Below are 14,349 nucleotides of genomic sequence, written 5' to 3'. Positions count from 1 at the left end.
AATCATGGATTAATCAATACCTAAAACAGTCGTTAGTTGCAGCCACACTCCTTTCACTTTTAAGCAACCTGCAAACTTAAGTGAGTGCCCAATGCCAACATGTATGCGGTCTGAATACGACAGAAGTCACACCGTCCTATGCGTCATGACATTAACTATAATTTTGTAATTTTCTGTTTTTATTATGCAAAGCACCATTTCATCAGCATCACCTTGCTGATGAAATGTGCTTTAGAAATAAACTTGATTAACTGACTGATTAAAGATTGATGAGTGGGTAATAAAACTAGAATATTGCAACGCAAATAAAGTCGGATGAGTTTTGCCCATGTACATATTGTGTTTTATAGACTGCAGAGCAATATCAATGGGACAAGGACAAGAGGTCCACGCAAGGAAGCTTATCAAGACATCAATGACGGAGGTACATGTACTCTATGTGGGATATTGTCTTCAGTTCCCCCTAACTGACTTTAGCTGTTACAATGCTGGTGTAGAGCCAATACATAATACACAGGGTGTCCACTTAGCCTTAAAAATGATTAAACTCATGTGTCTAAAATTAGTGCATTAAATTCATTTTTTTAAAAGTAAGTTGGCCTCAAGTATGTTAATCACCGGTCTTAAATTTAGTCTTGACAGAACTATTCCATCTCATATATTTTATGTCGCACAAGATTGTTGTACTCGTACACCATTGTGTTCTGTGACTCAAGACGTTTGAGGCTACTGGTAACTAGCTGTTAATGTGGTCGTGATAGCCAGCTAACTAGGTTTTTTTTACGTCCATTATGGGTAAGTGAAAATTTATCAGGAATTGACTGGGCAGCATTCGTACATTTCTGTGGAGATACGTCTTAAATTCCAGTCATAATGGTCTTAAAAAGTTTGAAATTAAAATTTTAAATATCTAATGCCATTCGTTTTGTACCATACATAATTTGTAGGGTTCAGTTAGCAAGCTCTTTTCCCTTCCAAGAGATGATTTTACTGCTCGCTTTCAACATTTCTTTCCTGTTGTTCGTCTGATTGGTGAATTTGCCACTTCTGCTCTTATTGACACTGATGATTGATTTGTCATATCTAAAGGGACGGACTGAAAATTTAAACTTAAAGTGAATCTTTCACTTTGAACTCATGTTGGAGCCTTTGTATAGCAACGGCTCAAAAAGATTCATACCACTGGAAATTTTAATAACTCTCCACAAACCCTCTTCTAGGTCAAAGCTGGGACTCTGGTTGTGTTGTTGTCTCTGCTCTTCATGAGCGTCTTTCTTCCCCTCGCTGCCTCTGCTGTTATGGTGGTACTGCAGTTGATTTCACCGTGCTTTACTCTATTCTTCTGGATTCCATATAGTATTCATTCAGGTCGCTTTTGTTGTAAGCTTCAGAGCTGCAGAGCGCTGTGCTAGTTGGTATACTGTTGGTGGTGTAATTTTGCCTTCACAGCTGCATGACTCTAACCCAAGGCTAAAATAAATGTTTTCCTTCCTGTTGTTTTCCTCTTGGCCCCCTCACCACGTCCAGACAAATTGCAGCCTGTACAGCTGCACATAAACAGGTTTTAACCACACCTGAGCGAACAAAACCTCCTTGAGCTCAGCAATCCTTGTATCTCCCTGCTGTTTCCTATACTTGGACTTTTTATTCCTACCCTGGTTATCAGTTGTCTTTGTAAGTTTGACTTGTCATAATTTTTTCATTAAAACCTTCAAATTCATTTGCCGCGTATCCATATCTCTGCATTTGGGTCCAACTTCAAACCTACGACACATCATGACAGTTTTCAAGCTGTTTAAGCCAGATTATTGAACATTTAACTTGATCTGTTGTACAGGGAGGCTGGGTCCTTCTGCAGAATTGTCACCTGGGGTTAGAGTTCATGGATGAGCTGCTTGAAACGGTCACAGTAACTGAGGACGTGCATGAGACTTTCAGAGTGTGGATCACCACAGAACCACACAATAAGTTCTCTATTACACTCCTGCAGGTAACAGAGTAAACTTTACATTCTGACCTACTGGTAACTTAAACCACTACTTTAGCACACAAATATCCTTCTCCTCTTCGTCCCCTTAGTCTTCTATCAAGTTTACCAACGATCCGCCACAGGGAATACGTGCTGGCTTGAAACGAACATTTGCAGGAATCTCACAGCACCAGCTGGAAGCGAGCAACCTGCCCATGTGGAAGCCCTTGCTGTACGGTGTGGCCTTCCTTCACACTGCTGTGCAGGTGATTGTCTTTAAACGACATTGCTGCCTTTCTTTTTTCTTTTATTTATTTTTTTTAAGATGAGCATAATATATGACGGAGCAGGTTAAGAAAATGAAAAATACAAAATTACGAGAATAAAGTCAAAATGATACAAGGATGAAGTCGTAATAATACAACTTTATTCTCATAACATTGTGACTTATACTTGAAATATTATGACTTTATTCTCATGTTATTTCAACTTTATTCTCATACAGCTCTATTCTTGTAATAATATGACTGTTCTTATAAAAAATACATTTACAACTTAGTATGTCAATAATACTCTTGTAATAATAGATGCAGACCGGCGAGAACCAAAAATATGCTTTGACAAAATGAGTGACTCGTAAATAACCAGAACTTTTTTTTTTAACATACAGTCCACTGAAAATGTTGAAAATGCCTTTATTGGGAAAACTGGGTTGAAAAAAAATTATACTTTAGAGCAGTGGTTCCCAAATATGATCCTCAAGCACTCCTGGTCTGCATATTTTAGATGTATCTCTGTTCCAGCACACTTGATTCAAATGACTGCATGACGTCCTCTGCACCCACCAAATGCTGCAGAAGCCTGTTAATCCCCCGTTCATTTAAGTCAGGAGTTTGGAAGCAAGGAGTCTGAAAACATGCTGGGCTGATGCTTGATGAACCGGTTTGGGAACCACTGCTTTAGAGTAAAATTTTAAATGTTTTTTTTTTTTTGTCTTGTTAGTTGAGCTTTAAAGTTGTAACTAGATAATGTGATAATGTATCCCTAGATATTAAAGTACATCAATGTTTTGAGTATTCCAAACATTGATGGAATACTCCATCAAGGCTCAGGTGCAAGTACTAGAACGTAGTACTTGGATTCTTAAAAAAAACAATGAGCATTTAACATCTAAGATTTTTTTTGAAAAATGTCTGCAGTTTCTGATTTTCTATGACGTTCTAGTCAGTGAGGGGAATCTAAAGCTGTTGCTTTTGTGTCACAGGAACGCCGCAAATTTGGGCCTTTGGGTTGGAACATACCTTACGAGTTCAACTCGGCCGATTTCTCTGCAAGTGTGGAGTTTGTTGAGAGACACTTGGATGATTGTGGGCCCAAGCAGGTAAGGATGAATCAAAAACGGTCCAAACGTCTGGAGGTCTCTGCCGAATTCATTAGTTTGTCCTTTTTTCCCGCCGCAGGATGTTTCATGGGTAACGGTGCGATACATGCTAGCTGAAGTGCAATACGGAGGAAGGGTCACAGACGACTACGATAAACGCCTGCTGAAGTGTTTTGCTCGAGTACTGCTCCCAGTCTTGTCTTAATTAGTTCCTACAAGTCCACTACAGTAACATTTCTGAAATATGTAAGACTATATGCTTTTAACTGCAGGTGTGGTTCAGTAAGAAGATGCTAGACCCATTATTTGTCTTCTACACGGGCTACAGAATTCCTGTTTGTGAGACAGTTGAGGAGTACATGCACTACATCCAGAGCTTACCTCCTATTGATGCACCCGAAGCGTTAGGCCTGCATTCTAATGCCGATATCACGTAAGATGCTGAATTTATGTGAAGCGCCGTTAAGAGCAAAAACCTGACGTCTGACATGGCTAGCGTCACATTTCTGCTGCATTTTAAACATTTCATAGATATCAGGCAAACACGTCCGCTGAAGTGTTGGACACAATCACCAATATTCAGCCAAAGGAAAGCGGAGGAGGCTCAGGTGCAACTCGAGAGTCCATTGTTTACCACTTGGCAGAAGACATGTTGGAGAAATTGCCTGACGATTATGTGCCACATGAGGTCAGGTTTAATCTTTTTTTTATTTATTTTTTTTTATTGCACTAGTTCTTTTAGCCACGAAATCTGAAATGTGTATCTTCTTGAATGAAGGTCAAAGCCAGGTTGCAGAAGATGGGCGCTCTAAACCCGATGATTATCTTCCTGCGTCAGGAAGTGGATCGAATGCAGAAAATAATCACTGTGGTGCGCACTAGTCTGATGGACCTGAAGTTGGCTATAGACGGCACTATAATCATGAGCGATGTAAGACTTCTGTTTGTAAATGTTTTATGTTCATTTCAGCATAAATTCTTTGAAGGACAACTGCAAATACTTTACATTTAAGCTCATTTCCAAAGCATGGAAATGAGCTTCCCGCTGAGCTATACTTTCTTTCCTAGAACCTCCGTGACGCCTTGGACAACATCTTTGATGCCCGTGTTCCCAGCCTGTGGAAGAACATGTCCTGGGAGTCTTCCACTTTGGGCTTTTGGTTCACTGAACTTCTTGAGAGAAACAAGCAGTTCAACAGCTGGGTGTCTGAAGGCAGACCAAAAACGTTCTGGATGACTGGGTTCTTTAATCCACAGGGTGGGTTTTATTATGCTGACGCAGATTTACACTGACGTTGTGACTAATTAGAAAATAACTAGAAAATACTCCACATTTCTTGTCAACGAGGCGGCAAGAAGAAGAAAGTTTTCTCTTGCCAGAACATGTAAGAAAATAACTCAAGTGCAGAACTCCTGAAAACTCTTCATAGCCCACTGCAGCATATGTCCATTTAATACCCACACACTCGCTTCAAATTTCTGACTATAATAATCGTCAAACACCACACAAGGCACTCCATCATTCTGTTCTTTCAGGCTTGGAAAGAACAGACAGACATTCGAGACAGAGCTTTTTCCTTTACGTGTTAAAAAACCATTATGTGATTGGTTAATTGACTGACTGATGCCAACACCCTGTAATGTCTACAGGTTTTCTCACAGCCATGAGGCAAGAAGTAACCAGGGCCAACAAAGGCTGGGCTTTGGACACCGTCACACTTAACAACAAAGTTTTGAAAAAGGCAAGGGATGAAATCACTGGCCCACCTACGGTGAGTTTCTTGCCACTTTTTGTCCGGCAGTCATACCTGTGAGGAGCAATAACAGCAGGTGTATCTGCAAGGGAAAAAACAAAACAAAACAAACAAAACTAAACCGAAACCTACTTTGTTATCAACTTTGTTTCCTTAACAGGAGGGAGTTTACGTCCACGGTTTGTACCTGGAAGGTGCCGGTTGGAACAGAAAGAACATCCATCTTAGTGAGCCCTCGCCCAAAGTGTTGTTCACGCCCATGCCCGTGATCCACATGTTTGCCATCAGGTCCACTTCACCCCTTGACCCTAAGCTTTACAGCTGTCCAATCTACAAGAAATCAAGACGAACAGACCAGAACTACATCACAGCAGTGGCGTTGCCGACCATCCTGTCACCAGATCACTGGATCATGCGCGGGGTCGCTCTGCTCTGCGACATTACATAAACATAGGCTGCGTCATGCCTTCTAGGTGTTCAGTAGCTACGTGCCTATTCACATTTGTCTCTCAGACAATGCTGGATACCTTTTTTTGTTGTTCTAAATCAGTAAATAAACATTTGTCTGAAAGCATATTTTGTTTTTTGAAAGATTTCATTCATTTAGATTAGGTGGTGTAGTTGTTAAAAGTACAAGCGAATAAGGTGATGTGAGTGTTTTAGAAACTGCTGCTGTACTTGGAGTTTCACACACAAACATCTCGCTGGTTCCGGTTCTGTTTATCCCACCTTCCTAGGGTAAATCTTCGAGGGCGGACAGGCCAAGACTGGCCTGGAAAAGATCCAAGCAGTATTCTAGAAAGCACTTCCAGAATACTGTCTCCTCTATTTACAAAATTCTCTAGAAAATTCATCCTCGGCACCAATAACATGCTTTTGAGAAATGTGGCTACAGAGAATATAAAAGAGAGTCAGCCAGAAGACGAGCAGCTTTGCCTGAAGAATTGCTCCCAGGCTCCCCACAGTGTTCATTATTCATGAAGTTTCAGTAAATATGACATTGTTTTTTTCTTTAAATTTGATCAATTAAACAGGAAAATGCAATTTTATGCGCTATTACGTTACACAGGAGCTGTCATCGGTCAGACATTAAAGTGGGATAATAAAAAGAAAAGGTCACAGTGGTAAACCGTAGTCTGATATCTAATGTTTCAAAAGTTTTAATGCCCTTTAGCTCATACTACAACCACAAAAGTCCATATATTTTAATGGCAAATTCTGTAACTGTCCACAACAAAGTAATATAGTGCATTATTGTGAAGTAGAAGTATATATATAGAAGTTCAATTTTTGCCCCTTTTGTGATGTCTAATAGAATAATTTGATCATTTTAATTTTGGGATGTCAGAGTGGGGAGAGTGAGTTTCAGTTTACACCATTGCTTTTCAGATTTTTACATGTAAAGAACTTAGAGAAATCCTTTTTCTTCTCCTTCACAGTATAAAGTACTGCATGTTGGTCTGTCACATGCAATTTTGAGTAAAACATATTGAAGTTGGTCGTTTTACCAAAGCAAATTGTGAAATAGGAGTTTGAAAACATATTCCAATGAACCGACAGAGCAACGTCACTCTGTTGCAGATACAAAACAAGATGCCTGATAACAAGAATGAGGAAGAGGAACCGGGGAAGAAAGGTTTGAAAGTTCCTACTGAAACAAATATCGAAATGAAGCTATTAAACATTTTTTGTTGCTGTTGTTGTTTCTAACTTGACCTTCAATAATAGCTTTTATTTAAACGCTAGTATAATGCGCATGTAAGGACTGGTTTTGTCTTTAAGAGCTAGGTCTATTCCCCACCACAAGGGGGCGACGTAACTATTTCGTGAGGCGGAAGCAGTTTATTTTTTTGGGATTTTGTTTTGGTTTTTCTCCAACTCCTAGCTAAGTGTAGCTTGCTGCTGTAGAGCTGCTGATATTTTATTTCTGATGTTTTTTTTTCTTTAATTGACAACTACAGAAGATGAAGAAGTTCTTTGACGACTTTAAAAAGGACATAAAATTTAAATCTGCAGGACCCGGGAAGAAGTTAACGGAAGATGCAAGGCAAATATAACGATTTATTGCTTTCTGCGGCGCTAACTATTGATTAAAAAAATAAACACAAACAATTCATATGTTGGCTTTCTTGTGTAGTTTTTTATTATTATTATTATTTTAATCTACGAGTAGATAACTAATGTAATGCAAAGACGGTGAGAAACGCCCAGCTAACTTTGACCAGCAGATAATCCATCAACAAGCTTAGATCGCTAAATAAAGAAGCCACCTGATAACTAAAAGACGAAACAGTGCTGTCATCTGTGTCGTAATCAACGTCGTTACATGTTGTAACTCGTGGAGGTCTGACCTGAACTCATGACATGTTGGTGATCGCTTCAGCAGCAAGCCTGCGGTGGCGCCGAGCAGCTCCAGCAGCAAGCAGAGTCGGCATGCTCCCAGCCAAGGAGCGCAGATGGCAGGGGCCGCGGCCCTGGCCCGGATCGAGCAGAAGCAGCGGCCCAAGGTGCACACCTCCCAGGACGCTATCAGGAACCAGGGTGAGAAACCCAGGCTCACCTGAACCCAGCTCCCGAGTACCGCTTTGGTTAAATACACCAACTAATGATTATTTTAGCAAATGGATTATTATATTGATTATTCTGATGATTAACCAAATACAAAAATGGTCACATTCTTTGGATTTTTTATTTTATTTTGCCTCTTAAACCTTCTTTTATACAGTATTAGAGATGCATTTAAATAAATAATGCAATTCCTTTTTAAAACAAAAAATAACCTAATTGCCTAAATTCAATTCCAGCATTCCTTTAGTGTATGTTTGATTATTTGTAGCAATGGATACATCCGCCATCTGCTTATTTAAAAAGTAGTTCTTTTTTTATTTACCCCTTAGCAACTGTCATGAAATTTACTGAGCACTCTGCATAAAACCTGTTGTAAAAACCTTCAGAAGATGCAAATATAAACATACTATGAAAATAACTGCTATTATTTAGCAGCAGTCTAGAGTCTGAATTATGATGAGAACTTGCAGCGCACACACACACACACACCTCTTTAAATCACAGCGTTGACTGAACTGTACACAGCCACTGTGTACAGTAAAGCAAACACTAAACGCTTAGATTTTGTTTAGTCTTGCAAGAATCTGGTTAAATAATGGCAGTTTTCTTTGCTTCACAGTTAAAAGAGAACTGGAGGCGGAGGCAGCAGCTCTGGCTGAGAAGGAAAATGCAGTCACAGCTGAGGTACATCCAGGCTTGTAGCGCGTTCGTCTTGGTTTAGACACTTTATTCAATGAGTAAAAAGTGTAATAGCTGCAGTTATGGACAGTCATTTCTGTTCCAGGGATCCAAAGTGAAAGACGCGGCCTGCCTCTCTGTGTCCGGCGTTTACTTCACCTGCCCTCTCACCGGAGCCACGTTAACCAAGAGTCAGAGGGAGGTGCACATTAAAGAGGCCATTCTGATGGTACATATCCTCAACTCTTTGAAACCACAATATGCCTGAAGTTTTTTCTAAACATTATAAGGGGATTTAGAACGAGATTAAACGTGATCCTGCTGGTGTTGGCAAAACACGGTGTGTGTTTTTACCGTCAGCGCTTCGAGGAGGACGATATCGAGGCTTCTGTTATGATGGTCCACACATTTAACAAAGACAGAGAGAAAGTGAAGGCAGCTGTGGACATCATCAGCAAGTAAATTTTGAATATATTATATTATTTAGGCTTATATGTGTTCATATTTTAACTTATCCATTTTTTCCTGCTACTCCCCCACATACCAGTCTCTCTTGTACCTTATATTTGTTTTTAAAAGCTTATTTGATCTGACTTTTTTTTTTCTTTTTCTTTTTTTACAGGTATGTTGACAATATATGTAAGAATCCATCAGAGGAGAAATACAGAAAGATAAAAGTTAGCAACAAGGTGTTCCAGGTGAGCTCAAAGCCAACGTTCAGAACTAGGAAAATTTTAAATAATTTTTAAACATTTTCAAAATCACTCCTCAATTTGTTACAGGAAAAAGTAAGTCCTGTGGAGGGCAGTCGGGAGTTTCTGCAGGCTGTGGGCTTTATAAGTGTTATGCTTCCTGTAGAGGCCCAAGGTGAATTTCTCCTGCTGTTTTCATCCCAGTGCCTTACAAAGTCTTCATAGCTTTTAACTTTTCACAGTCTGTCAGGTTTCAACCACAAACAAATGCATTTTATGTGATAGATTAACAAAATGGTCCACTTTAGTGAAGTTGAATAAAAAACTGATGCAGTTTTCCAAAAAAAAAAAAAAAGTCTAATGTGTTTTCACATTCACCCTTTGTATACTGTGATACCCTAAAATAAAACCAAAAGCCTTTAAAAATTCGACTTGTGTAACAGCAGCGCTTAGTCAGTGTCTACATTTTGTAACCCGTGTTTACGTTTGACGCGGATCAGAGGAGGAAGAGGAGTTCCTGGTGTTGCCGGAGCAGAGTGACGACGCCCTGGAGCTGATGAAGGAGCGGAGGGACCGCCTTCAGAGGGGAGAGCCGGTCAGAGCCCAGCTGGACCGGCAGCCTCAGGCTTTCCGACCGTCTCCCAACGCGCAGCGCTTCGAGCTGCCGCCCGAGTTCTACAACCTGTCGGCGGAGGAGCTGAAGAAGGAGCAGCAGCAGAGGTGACGTCACTGCAAACAAAACACTAAATCGTTCCATGTCTTTTTGGTCTCGTTTCTGGTGCGAATATGTTAGTGCACTTGAAATACAACAAAACTGACTTACAAAAAACTTTTCAGCAAGAAATAGGAGCTTGTTTTAAGTTAACAACTCCTTAGTATTGGTGAAAAAGGTGCTAGTTCCACCGGCAGACTATTTCACTTACTGCTTATTTTTCCCAGAACTGAACTGGTGGAGAAGAACGCCATGCTTCGCACAAAAGCCATGAGGGAGAGGGAGGAGCAGAGGGAGAGAAGGAAATACAACTACACCCTGCTCAGAGTCAGACTGCCTGATGGGAACCTGCTGCAAGGTAAGCAGCAGCCAGGCCTCAGTGAACAGCTTAGTGTTAGTGGCTGCACTGACAGGCATAAAGAGTTACAGCATTTAACTTCCCTTTAGAATCAATAAAGTTTTTTTTTGTTTTGTTTTCCTTGAGCTGAACTGTATTGAGCAGTGCGTGATGTCTTTTCCAGCCACGTTTTATGCCTGGGACCGTCTGCCGGCACTCTTTGAATTCGTCCGGGAGTCTCTGGTGGACGGCTGGCAGCCGTTTGAGCTCATCGCCCCCGGAGGGCAAAAGCTGCAGGAGTCTGAGGAGGTCACTCTGGTCGAATGTAACTTGGTGAGTTAAAGGTTCGCGTTGGAAACAAGCGATGCTAAGCACACTTAAAGCTGCAGTGTGTACCTTTGGGTTTTTTTATGTATTTGCTAAAACTATACGCATTTTCTTTGGCCATATAATTGCGCAAATTTGAATTACGAAAATAAATTAATTGATTCATGGAAATGTGTCGATTAAAAAAAACAGCAACACGTTTTTCACTAAAAGTTTTTGCGGTAGGATGAGGTGGTTGCATCAAAATTAGTGTAATTTCCAAAACTGCATTTTTGCAAAACTGCAACATGACTTATGACAGATAAGTCATGTTGATCCGGTTGTGATCAACAACCGGATCAACAACCACATCCACAAACACCACAACCGGCCACAAACACAGGCGGAGAAGATGAAGAAGATGTTGGCGCGACGTGTTTTTTAATGATTAACAAACTTATTCACATGTAATTTAAATTGCGATTCTTATCTAATGGAAACAACGGCTTTTCGACATTAGTGGAATATCGACACAGTTTTGCACACATTTGTAATAGAAACGCAGCTAAATTGTGATAATCTGTTAAAGAAGTTGTTTTTCGTTTTCACAGATCATCTCGCTCATGTTATTCTGTCAAATTTGAACAAATATGTAAAAGAAAAAAAAACTACAGTTAAGTGACAGATCAGATAAATCATCCATCCTATTGTGGTTACATCAGTTTGACCTATTTTCAGTTTATTTGGATGCAATTATTTATTTTTAAGGAGTCTAATTTGCCCTTTGCTCATTTTAACAAAGAGAAACAAAAACTAAATGCGCTCTGTGCTACTTGACTGGATTTATATCAGTCTGGTTTATTTGACCAGCGAGTTAAAAATTATTTAAGTTAGAACTTTATACCAGCTTTATCAGACGGGACCTCTGTAGTTCTAGTAGTAATACCTCACCAGCACAAAGTAGCGCAAAGTTGTGCTTAGAAAAGGTATGACTTTTCTAAATTTGAACATTGCAGGAAACTGCAAGTTTCGTTTGGGTAAATTTGAAGGCTATTGTTTGTGCTGGGTTTTATTTAGGGGTATCAAAGTACTGAGAACTAAAAATAAAAATAAAAACTATTAGCAGTTTTTAGTTGTAAAAAAAGGAAATTAAAACCATGTATCCCATTCCATTCACTGCACAATTATGCTGTATGTTATGGTAGCTGTTCACATAAAATCCCAATAAAATCAATTTAGGTCTGTGGTTGTAACGTCACAAAATACGAGGAAGTTTAAGGAGTATGAATTCATTTTGTAAGTTTTGTATCTGATTCATGGTCTTGTTTGCTCTTGTCATTAAATAAGGCCACTTAAAGAGAAAAAAAAAGACAAGTAGGAGGGATGTGTTTTAAACTCTATTATTATTCCAGGTGCCCGCTGCCCTGCTCACGTTTGCCTGGGATGCAGCCGTGCAGGCGGACATTGCCGCTGCAGGCGGGAAGAGCTCCGCCGCCCTCCTCAAACCGGAGCTACTGGAGAGAATTCAAACCCTGAGCTGAGCGGAGCGGAGAGAGGGCGCCCTCTGACCCCTACTACCGCCTCCCTCTTCCTCACTCGCTGCCGAGGTGAAGTTGCCCCTTGGAGCAGTGCTGTATTTATTTTTACAAATTCTACTTAAAGTTAAAGATAGTAGCGCGGCAACTTCACCCTAAGGGATTTGTTTTAAACCTACCCCTCTCTCTCTCTCTCTCTCTCTCTCTCTCTCTTCATGCGGGGACGCAGTCGCCCTCCGACATGTCTCAGCAACCATTTCTATTAAAGGAGAGACACTACTAACATGTGACGGACATGTTTGTCTACGTTTCCCCCCTCGGTGTCTCGGCTCATTGTAGAAGTTGCATAGTTCGGTTCGGTTCAGTGGTTGAAGCGACCGCTTTCTTTCGTCAGTGTTCAAGGTGAACTCCGTGTCGGCTGTGTGAACTCGTCACGTGACTCCGTAACTGTAATCGCGCGCGTGAGCTCCCGCTGCCTGTTGGTCGTCCGCTCGGCCTTGGCGTGCCGCTCTTTCCTGTGTTGTACAGCAGATGAATCAGAAGTCAAATATTGTTTTTATATATATATCAACCGGAGAGTTTAATATCTGTACTTAACGTCACGATGCTGGCTTGTGCATCTTAATAAACTAGAGACACCTTGAAAAGGTTTGATTCAGTTCGGTTAATTAAAGCTTGCAGCTATGAAAACCGCAAATTTAGTTTCTATTGACATTAAAGCAGTCATTATTTCAAATGTATTTTGATGGAAATGTCTGCCTACTGAAGTAACTTTTCTAATATATATATATTCTTTTTTGCACTGACTTTCGACTTCATAAAACTTCAAATCATCACTAACTGTGGAAACTTTCCACCCTTTCCTGAAGCATCTTGGATTTTGGGCATCGCCACTCTGCCCTCCACACTCCAAAATCGTAATTCCCAAATAAATTGCAAAATGTAATTTTTGCAATTTATTTGGGTCAGTTGCTTTGGTCTCTGTCGTGTCTTGAATCTCCTCCAACAAATTATTTCTGTATTTTAAAAAAAAAGTATTGAGATTTTTCTCAGAAACTGAATTTTTTGTTTTTTCATGAGTTGCGAGACATAAATATCAAACTTAAAAAATAAATGCCTGAAATAATCAGCTGATGTTTGTTGGGCCTGCAAAGTAAGAGTCTGACTTCCTGAATTTTAAAATCACTGAAGAATAATTTAATTGATTGAGACACACCTGTACTTTAGCTGTTTACAGCACTTTGAAGGATCATTTAAGAACTGTAGGAAATCAAAAGATTTGTTTATTTTGTAATAATACTCTGTTCGTTATGACCACTAAGGGGATAAATGTTAATAATCCACAAACTATTATGGATTTTCAGTAAAGCTTATGTTGTTTCCAACATTAATTTTGCTTTTTTTTCTGAAATGTGTTTTGTTCTACCTTGAAGTCTTGTGTTTGTTGAGGGTTTACATTAAATGTACGGGAACAATCACCAAGTAGAGCTGCAACAGTATGTTTATTTTTTTTACTGCCTCACCTCACTCAGGTGTCGCTTTTTATTTTCCGTTAACTTTGAGTTCAATGAGACAAAAAAACAAAAAACATCTTCACTCTGAGATTCTTCTCTCTACAATACAAAATATTTAAATAACGTGTTCTCCGTGAAAATCACATCTCCACATTTCAATCTTCCACCTCATAACTTGCAGGTTGGATTGTTTTGCTAATGATTGGTGTAGATAACGTTCTACCTCTCATCATTCAGACGGATAAACCATTATTGCGAATAATTTTAACATCTTCATTTTATGTTATATCCGACGCAGCTGCCAGTCAAAAGAGGACGATTTTCCGTCGAAATGCTGATATTTGTGAAGGAAACTCGCCGCTTGTTTCTCCACTCTTCCAGTTGTAGCTCGGCAACCCGCCACCAACACACACATGGGTTTCAATATTTGATCAGCATTGTAACCTTCTTTAATAAATTATTGAGCAGCTGTGATTTAAATGTCATGCTTTGAGTTGTGCTGTTGCTTTTCAACCTGCCTGTTCTAAAGAGACTCCCTACTGCATATTTTTCTTTAATAAAAGAATCATAAGTCTGTGCGTGTTGTTTCTTTAGAGGAGCCTTGGAGTGAGCAGCTTGTTTTTATATTATTGCATGAATGGGGGGAAAAAATAAGGCAAGCATTATTAAGTCATTAAACCAGGTAACTGTCATGAATCACAGAAATAAGGCCCTACGGCTGCAGTAGGCTTTTTTTTTTTTTACATATTTGCTAAAACTCACCATGTCGTGACAGCATGAAGACAGAAATGCACCGCTCCTGGTCAGAAACAACCAATCAAAGCCAGCCTGAATGACTTAGCAATGCTAAGTCATAATGGCAGAGAAACAACTCCATTACAGGAAATAAACTTTATCCTCTGA

At 39.8% G+C, this 14,349-nt stretch overlaps 2 protein-coding genes and 1 long non-coding RNA gene across 4 annotated transcripts in view; 2 read left to right on the top strand and 1 right to left on the bottom strand.

Annotated features, from left to right (window-relative positions):
- The window catches only part of LOC116725515 (dynein heavy chain 8, axonemal), a 41,080-nt gene extending 35,402 nt beyond the window's left edge, over positions 1 to 5,678 (top strand). Inside the window, exons 81-91 of the mRNA XM_032571616.1 lie at positions 351 to 424; positions 1,838 to 1,990; positions 2,080 to 2,235; positions 3,234 to 3,350; positions 3,430 to 3,531; positions 3,623 to 3,783; positions 3,882 to 4,038; positions 4,129 to 4,281; positions 4,419 to 4,608; positions 5,001 to 5,122; positions 5,265 to 5,678. Coding sequence (XP_032427507.1) covers positions 351 to 424; positions 1,838 to 1,990; positions 2,080 to 2,235; positions 3,234 to 3,350; positions 3,430 to 3,531; positions 3,623 to 3,783; positions 3,882 to 4,038; positions 4,129 to 4,281; positions 4,419 to 4,608; positions 5,001 to 5,122; positions 5,265 to 5,552 — 1,673 coding nt within the window. The 3' untranslated portion in view covers positions 5,553 to 5,678. The remainder of the gene's footprint in view (positions 1 to 350; positions 425 to 1,837; positions 1,991 to 2,079; positions 2,236 to 3,233; positions 3,351 to 3,429; positions 3,532 to 3,622; positions 3,784 to 3,881; positions 4,039 to 4,128; positions 4,282 to 4,418; positions 4,609 to 5,000; positions 5,123 to 5,264) is intronic.
- Positions 5,080 to 7,557, bottom strand: LOC116725524 (uncharacterized). Its single transcript, XR_004340414.1, has 3 exons — positions 7,456 to 7,557; positions 5,292 to 5,434; positions 5,080 to 5,186 (listed from the first exon to the last, which is right to left on the bottom strand). It is a non-coding gene; the product is annotated as an uncharacterized LOC116725524 (long non-coding RNA).
- Positions 6,956 to 14,020, top strand: ubxn6 (UBX domain protein 6). 2 transcript variants are annotated; one of them, XM_032571624.1, is made up of 11 exons: positions 6,956 to 7,151; positions 7,491 to 7,645; positions 8,292 to 8,356; positions 8,457 to 8,579; positions 8,711 to 8,808; positions 8,973 to 9,048; positions 9,133 to 9,217; positions 9,543 to 9,762; positions 9,982 to 10,112; positions 10,276 to 10,424; positions 11,810 to 14,020. In XM_032571624.1, the coding sequence occupies exons 1-11, from the start codon at positions 7,069 to 7,071 to the stop codon at positions 11,936 to 11,938; spliced, it is 1,314 nt and encodes a 437-aa protein (XP_032427515.1). In that variant the 5' UTR covers positions 6,956 to 7,068; the 3' UTR covers positions 11,939 to 14,020. The 2 variants fall into 2 exon arrangements, with proteins under 2 accessions (XP_032427515.1, XP_032427514.1); XM_032571623.1 differs by having other exon boundaries at positions 7,488 to 7,645.
- Positions 14,021 to 14,349: the final 329 nt, after the last annotated feature.

This window comes from Xiphophorus hellerii, chromosome 9 (genome assembly GCF_003331165.1).
Source record: "Xiphophorus hellerii strain 12219 chromosome 9, Xiphophorus_hellerii-4.1, whole genome shotgun sequence".
NCBI classification, from domain to species: domain Eukaryota; kingdom Metazoa; phylum Chordata; class Actinopteri; order Cyprinodontiformes; family Poeciliidae; genus Xiphophorus; species Xiphophorus hellerii.
Note: the sequence above shows the minus strand (reverse complement) of the source record. Positions and strands in the feature narration are given on the sequence as shown.